The sequence below is a fragment of the Corvus brachyrhynchos genome, unplaced genomic scaffold (genome assembly GCF_000691975.1).
Source record: "Corvus brachyrhynchos isolate BGI_N302 unplaced genomic scaffold, ASM69197v1 scaffold309, whole genome shotgun sequence".
Lineage (NCBI taxonomy): Eukaryota > Metazoa > Chordata > Aves > Passeriformes > Corvidae > Corvus > Corvus brachyrhynchos.
Window position 1 is genome coordinate 1787917 of NW_008240227.1, and position 7605 is coordinate 1795521.

Here is a 7605-nt window from a genome sequence, read left to right on the forward strand (position 1 = left end):
GCGGCGGTGGGGGAGGTGCCGGGGTGGACGGCCCGGTTGCCGCCGGAGGACGCGGGAGCTCCAGGTGTGGTGTCTGAGGAGGTACCGTTGTGGCATCTGTGTGGAGACAACCAAGCAGTTCTCAAAGACGCCCCAGTTTTGAAGCGTTCGATGGTTTTGTAAAATCTCAGCCTCTAGAACTGGGTTGTTTATGGGAAAAAAATAGTTCTTGTTAAGAAAGACGTCAGACTTTTGTTGAAGTAGATAAGAAGCCTCATAAGCCTATGTAGTTTAAAGTGTTAAAGCTGTTGAAATCGGGACAATTTAAGACTTCTATTTGCCTTAATTTCTGAGGTACTTGTCTCATTATTTTTAAAACCTGCTGCCGTATCAGTTCGAGGAGCGGCGGAGGCCGTGGGAGGCCCTGAGGGCGCAGTGCCCCTTCCCAAGCAGCGCCGGCTGAGGGCCGCACCACGGAGCTGTTCGAAAGTCCTGCCCAGGGCAGCTCGCTCGTACGGATCGCTCGCGCTGAAGGGTGGCCGGAGAGCCTGGCGTGTTCCGCGGGGTAAAGCACCAAACTAGAACTAAGGCAGTTTGAGCTCATACCTCTGGGAATGACCACTTTAAAAAACTTTTCCTATCTTTCTTACACTTGGCAACATTAAAATTTGGGGTTTGTCTCAGAGTAATTTCGTACCAGTTTTTAGTGATAGAGTTATCAGATTACTTGCAGCCTTTCCAGTTACTTAGCTCAGTCCTGGGTGTGCTTGAAAGCTGAGGACTAAGACTGTGTGTTTAGTTTCCTATTATCTTAAATGTGTGAGTAGAAATTCTTAGAATTGATATTTGATTATATACAGCACTAGTAGCCTCTATTTTCTGAGAATCATTGCTTTATTTTTTTTTTTTTTTTTTTTTTTTTTTGTGACAGGACACAAGAGGTACTTACAACATTTCCTCTATTGGTGTTTTATCTTGGTTTTGATGTTGCTTTGAATTGAGAATTGTTATTCAGATATCTGTAATGGCAGATGTGCTGAATTCTCTTAATACTGATTTTCTTCTGGTAACTATATACATAGTTAACAGATATATTCATGTTGCTTTCTTGTGTTGTGACTATATCTGCATCTACATTGTTGGGTCGCTCTTGGATTGTAAATTGAGGGGAGATATTGTGGAGAATTTTTTTACACATTTTCAACACCCATTTGTCCATGTCTTGTGGGTGTTACCATAATAATGCTACAGTAATAAGGTGTTAACAGTGGCTGGTTTGGATCTGTTCTGAGAAGGGCTGAACAACACAGTAATAACCCATGAGCAGTTATTTTGCCTAAGAAAACGATGCCTGTATGGAGACAAGCAGCAGTGTCTTTCCCCTAGTGATCACTATACTGAGACTCCCTACAGGGAAATTCATTATATGACGTTTAGTCTGCTTAGACAACCATTACTTATTTTTTTATGATTATTTTGTCCCTGAGGCTGGACACTGTCTTGTGTAAAACATCTTAAGAAAAAAAAAGGTAATTTCTATTTGATTTATTATGGATAAATTAGGCTTAATGAAATGCAGTCAGAAATCACCCTTTTCTAAGATAGTGTATTTTTTAAGCTAGATAGATAAGATCATGAAACCAACAATTTTTCACACAAGGTTTTCCTTTCTGTTTATTTTCTTTAGCAATACAACTCCCTAGAAAATTCCTGCTCCTCATAGCGAATGCAATTTAGTCACACAGTTGGCAGCATTTCCTGGTTTGAGAGACATGAGTCTTGCATCTTTCTCAAGCTGTTTATTCATTCCTTGAGCAGGGCTCAGACCCATGAAGCCTTCTCTCACAGGATAGCACTTCCAGACAAATTTAGTGGGGTCTGAGCATCCTCCCATCCACCATGTGTTGGAAAAGCAACTTTTTAACCCGTTGAAGTAGCAAAAACTGTCATTTTCCATATATTTTACCTTTTCGTAACTGTGTATTTACAGTTCATTTTTTTATTTAGAGCTCACAATAAGTATTAAATAGGGGGCAAGTTATAACAGTCAGTGTAGCATATTGCAATTGTAATGTTTTGTAGCTCTGTAGCATCTTTAAGGAACTTTTTTTTAGCTCCACAGTAGCTGTAGTAGGTGAATGTTATTATTCCTTGTTTATCTGTATGCAAACAGATTTGTGAAATAGCTTTCCAGTAAATAAAACAAGTCCCAAATACCAGGGGGAATTTCTACAGCACCAGTGGAGGATAGAACTTCTCCCATTGCAAGTAGTGATCACTGTTACTCACACCTGCAGTAGCAGTGGGCCCTAAGGACTCATAAAAGGTTACAACAGAATAAATGTACAGGCAGCCCCTCTGAATCAAAACCGTTTGTTTTGCTAACAGAGTAACTCTTTATGAACAGTTATTCTGCAAGGACACCTCTGTGTGAGAGGGAAGTTGTTGGAATACTTGGTATAATGGGTATGAAATTTCTTAGATTCTTTTCTCCCCTATTAAAAGCTGTAGCAAACCAGCACGTGAAGGCAGCAGATGTGTGGCATGATTGTTAAAACTCTGTGTGGATCCTCTCATGAACAGGTAAAGTGATCTGTTCTGAGTAGCTTGATCTTCCTTTGCTGAGGAGGAAGAGTTTTCATACTTAAACCACCGTCGCATTCTCACTGCATAATTTACAGAGGCAATTTAAGGTACTCTGACCTGGCTGTTGGAGGTCGTTAAACTTACACCTCTCCTAATAAATCAGAGCAGTCACCTGCTGTAGTAGCCAGGGCTTGCAACACTTCAGAGCAGAGAAACTTGCACCAAAGGCTGTCTGGAGCTGCCAGTCTGGTGTGTCCCACTCCCTTGAGCTGTGGCTGTGGAAACAAACTCCTGCAGCTGTGGTCAGGTGAGGCCATTGCAGCTGACAGCCATCTTGCTATCAAATACTAAATTGGGGGGTGTGAGTAACTGTGTTTTCTGCTCTGGGATTTAAGCTTCTAGAACAGATGAGCAGTTGCTATTTAACTATTGTCTCTAGTATAATGGGCGGTGAAATGGCAAGACTATTCTATATATACTGTCCTCCTTACTAAACTTTATCTGCAACTGATTGCAAGATGTATGTTATGTATTCCTAATAGCTTAAAACCACTTGGTTTGGCAAACAGTTTTTAAAAACTGAAACACAGTGAAATGTGGTGGTGCTGGTAGTATTTAAGGTCAGTTCTTGTTGTGCACATTGAAAAGTATTGATTTGTTGCTGCAACATGCTGGGAGTAAGTTTGCTTAACACCCAACTGGCAAATACAACTAATCTTTGGTAAATATGAACAGATAGAAGAAGTGCAGAAGAGTAAACTGGAAGATCATCTGAACTTTGACATGTACAAACAAATAGGAGTGAAGAAGACTTTGTTTGTTATACTGCCTTTAAATTTTACCCAATTAGTATAGCAAGATAATTATGCATTGAAATATAGTTACCACTAACTATGATATGCTTGAGAAGAGCTAGCTGGTGTAGTGTAAGCCTCAACAGTTAAATCTGAATTGTCTTTTTTAAAATGTGTACTTTAATTCTATTTACTAAAAAAAAAATACTCTTCAGAGTATGGCAAGAAGAATTTGAGAAACTGTTTCTTTTCAGTCCATATACTCAGAGGATGCTGTTCCCTTGGTAAGCTGAGTCTTTCTTTTAAAGCAATTAACTCCTTCAGCCATACAGGTTTCCCTGCATACTTTCTCTACAACAGAATAAACCCAAGGCATTCCTAATACCAAGAGAAACTGGAGGTGGCAGGGTGGAAAGCCAGGCCCAAAGGAAGAAACAGGAGTACGTCTGTGAACCTCAGGAACTCTACCTCTGGCCTACAGTGTAACCACAAGTACGCCTTACCTGGTTAATGCTTTCCATTAAGCTCTGCTGCTGTTTTTCTGCTGTTATTCTGATTCAAAAGATAGAGACTTCCTGATGTGTGTGTCATCTGGGGTACAGTGGGACCAAGCAGCCAGGGACATAAAAGCAGGGTGAAAAACGAAGAGATGTGCTATCAGCTTTTCACTGTATGAGTCCCATTAAGTGTACAGAATCACAAGATTAAGATACGGAGCCAAGTCCTGCTGTCAATTAACTTCTGTATAATGACATTAGAGGTAATTTGGCCGTTTATATTTAATCTGATTTGCATAGATGGGCAGCTTGAAGTAGGTGGCTGTGAATGGAATGCTATTTCATGCAAATCACTTGCCTAAATATTGGTCTGGTCTGATTGAGAACAGCTGTTATCTTTTGTGTTTCAGTAGCACCAGATCAGAAATATTAACCATGCTTCATTATACATATAGCCACTAAAGCCAGCGATGGAGCTCATTCACAGTTGAGGACAGGTAAGAACTTTCAGAACTGTGCAAGTTCTTAATTTCAAGGGGCCTTTATAGATTGTTGTTCTCTGGTTTAAAAGAAATTTAAATACTGTATTTTGTGGATTTTTTACAATTGTTTTTAATGTTCTGACTTACCTATTGCGAGCTTTTTGGAACATAATAAGAATCCAATGCCACTACACAACAGGGAAAAGAAAAAAACCCACTGGTGGCTGGGACAACAGAGATCAGTTTGACCGTGTAATGGTCAGTACAACTGTATGATATTTGAACAGGTGCATCTTGCACTCTTGATTTGATGGTAAATAATTCAGTTTGTATTTTCCTTACTACTGTAGCTTCTTCCTTCTTATTCTGAAACTGTGCTGCAATATGCTCTATTGCTAGAATCCACTTCTTTGATGTTACAATTCTGATGTTTGCTTATTACTAATAAACCTTGTTGCCTACATTCTCATCCCAAGGCATTTATTTTGTGTATGTGATATACCTTGTAATTTTTGTAGCTCAGGGCAGTGCTGGTTTGCAGCTAATCAAACCTGCATTTCTAAATGTTATAATTTGAATAAGCCATCTCTTACAACAGTCTGTGGTTCAGCACTTTGTAGAATGTTTTTACTATATATCCAACACACTTCATAGGATATTTTTACTATGTATACAATATATTTGCTTTCACTATTACTTTTAAATGGTTGTTCTTTGTTGTTATATGCCAAAGTAAAGTGAACTCCTATTATCCAGCCCTGCTATCAGGCCAGGATCATTAGAAGCTGTAGGGAAAAGCACAAGATAATTCTCCAAGTGTTTTTTTTAAACTTGCTATCTTGATGAGGAAATAATGACCATTGGTAGACTGTAAATAAAGAAGTTAGGAATTTTACCCTCTCCTGTTCCTATGTGCATGAATGGAAAGTGAACTTATAACGGGTCCTTCTTCCCCGTTGCCATCCTTTCTCACTTAGACTTCTTCCTGCTGTTGTTATAAGAGCTTATCCTTCTGCAGATGTTAGATAATATAATTTTGTCTGTCTGCTTCTCATAGATTCTCTTTAATTTTTTTTATTTTCCCGTCGGTAGGGTTGTGGTGCGCTAAAACACCCCGTGAGCCCTCTACTGGCCCTTTCTGCTTTCGCCTTAGGCTGTGGTAGCGTTTTTTCCTTCCCAGCTGTTCTTGCTAGAGCCTAAGGAGTCAGGTTAGCGTCTGTTAAACTGCTTTAATCTTGCTGACTTTTAAAAAAATTTAGGTAGTGTGCGAAGGAGTCCTTGCGTTCACTGCTGTACCCGGGAGTTTGGTACCTCTGGTAGTGAACTCACATCCTCGATAGGCACAGTGCAGACATGAGCGTTTACTGCGGAGCCCCCGCGGCACCTGGCGCTGGAGTGGGGCCGCTCAGGACACCGTGAGGCTGCACCCGGCCTCGCGTCTCCTGGCAGCCTGGGGCAAGGGCAGCTCGCAGAGCTGGCTGGGGTCTGTGTGCGGTGCCCCTGCACTCCCCAGTTCCCAGGCTGGCTGTGGGTGCCTGGCAATACGGCTGCGCTGCCCAGCGCCACCGGCTGACGCAGAGCTGCTCCAAAACCTGGAGGTGCCGTGAGGAGCGCCCTGAGTGGGACCCCGAGGCAAGAGAGAGCTGCGTTCTGCTTGGAGCGGCTGCTTGGGGTTTGGGTTATAAAAGCTCCGTATGCCTCTTAGAAAAGCATCTGAAAAGGGGCAGATTGGTATCCCTGTTTTTGCACGACACCCGCCTGTGATTTTAACACTTTCTTTCCTGGCACGCTCCAGTCAAGCCTTTACAAAGATTTCCCAGACTTTGGCCTTCTTCACTGGGCAGGTACAGTCAAAACCAGTTCAATGCAGGCTCTGGGATTTTTTCAGCACACTCACGGAGTATACGTGCTCTAAATGCCTACAATACAGAGGAATCCAGCTACTTCTAATGGGATGCATTTGCAGAGAGGAAGAATTCCTCATTTAAGATGGGTAATAAGCAAACGATATTTACTGATGAACAGCTAGATGCCTATCAGGTAAGATATCTTGGTTTGCCTTAGGGGATGGAAGGGAGTAATCTACATATGTTTATGATTTGGGTTTTTGTTTGGTTTGGGGAGGGTTTTTTTCTAATATAATTGAAAGCTTCCTTTGTAACCTACATGCATATATTCTACTGCTCCTTCCAGCAGCTGTAATAATATTCTAAGGCTGGGTTGTTGAATATACTCATTTAATTCCCTCTCTATATAGAGGGAGAAGAGTCACATCCTCAATGTCTGAACTAGGAAGCAGAATAAAGATTGTGACTAGCTTGACAAAAGTGTAGCACCTTCTCTCCCTGATGCCTTTGCTGACAATAGAGTAGAAAGGAAAAAAAGAGGTCTTGTCTAAATTCACTTCTAAGGATAAGTCACAGAAATAGGCTTAACGTAATCCCAGGATAGGTGTCGTTATGCTTGCATCCACTCCTGGAAAGCAGTTTCTTACCTGAACATAAGTAAGTGTGCATTTATGTCAGGAGTAACTTGGTACTTCTTTATTTACTTAACATTGAATCAACTGCTTTTAAATAGGGGGGAAAAAAAAAAAAAAGAATTGCCAGGTTTTAGTCATGTTTCAGCACACTGCAAATCTCACTGAAATGGATTGCAGGAAGTTCTGTGCACAGTGGGCATCTTGAACAAGTTTCTGAAAATACAGTGAGGCAAAGCATTGAGTAGAAGTGTGCCAAAGAAGGAGGCAGCTGACTACTTAAGAGAGGCAGCCAGGCTGGCTGCATTGCTCTGTTCTCCTACATGAAGTGACAAGCATTTAGTTAGCAGCACAGGAGATCAAGATTTAGTTTATCTTGTGATAACCAATGGACAGACGCAGACCCTCAAGGGACTGGGTAACTTAATAACATTTTACCCTTGTGATCTTTGATGAAAGCCATTGAGATAGAAACTATAAATTTAGTTACTAATTTTATTTCAAGTTGGTTCTAGCATGGACTTGTCACAGGTGTAAATATTGAGCCACAGAGTGAGGCCAGGTGTATATGCTAAAATGCCTTGAACCATTATCCCATGCTGAAAATAAGGCACAAATTAAATGATTTTATAAATACCTAGTCTTTTTTTGTCATTGTAGGAAACGTGACAATGGACCTTCTTTAATTACCACTTTGTCATGCTTCTCACCAGCAGTCTGTAATGTATTAATCTAAGCTAATGGTCTTAGACTTAACAGTCCAAGATCCAAAAAAGCTTTTTCACATT

At 40.9% G+C, this 7605-nt stretch overlaps 1 protein-coding gene across 11 annotated transcripts in view; it reads left to right on the forward strand.

Moving 5' to 3' along the window:
* Positions 1-7605, forward strand: part of CIB2 (calcium and integrin binding family member 2) — a 39866-nt gene continuing 32261 nt past the window's right edge. Inside the window, exons 1-2 of one of the 11 annotated variants that reach the window (XM_017745207.1) lie at positions 1-81; positions 3684-4353. Coding sequence is in view for 1 of the 11 variants with exons in the window: in XM_008641966.2 (XP_008640188.1) it covers positions 6328-6378 (51 nt within the window). In the remaining 10 variants the exon portion in view is untranslated. The other 10 variants (XM_017745210.1, XM_017745208.1, XM_017745204.1 and 7 more) reach the window with 10 other exon arrangements.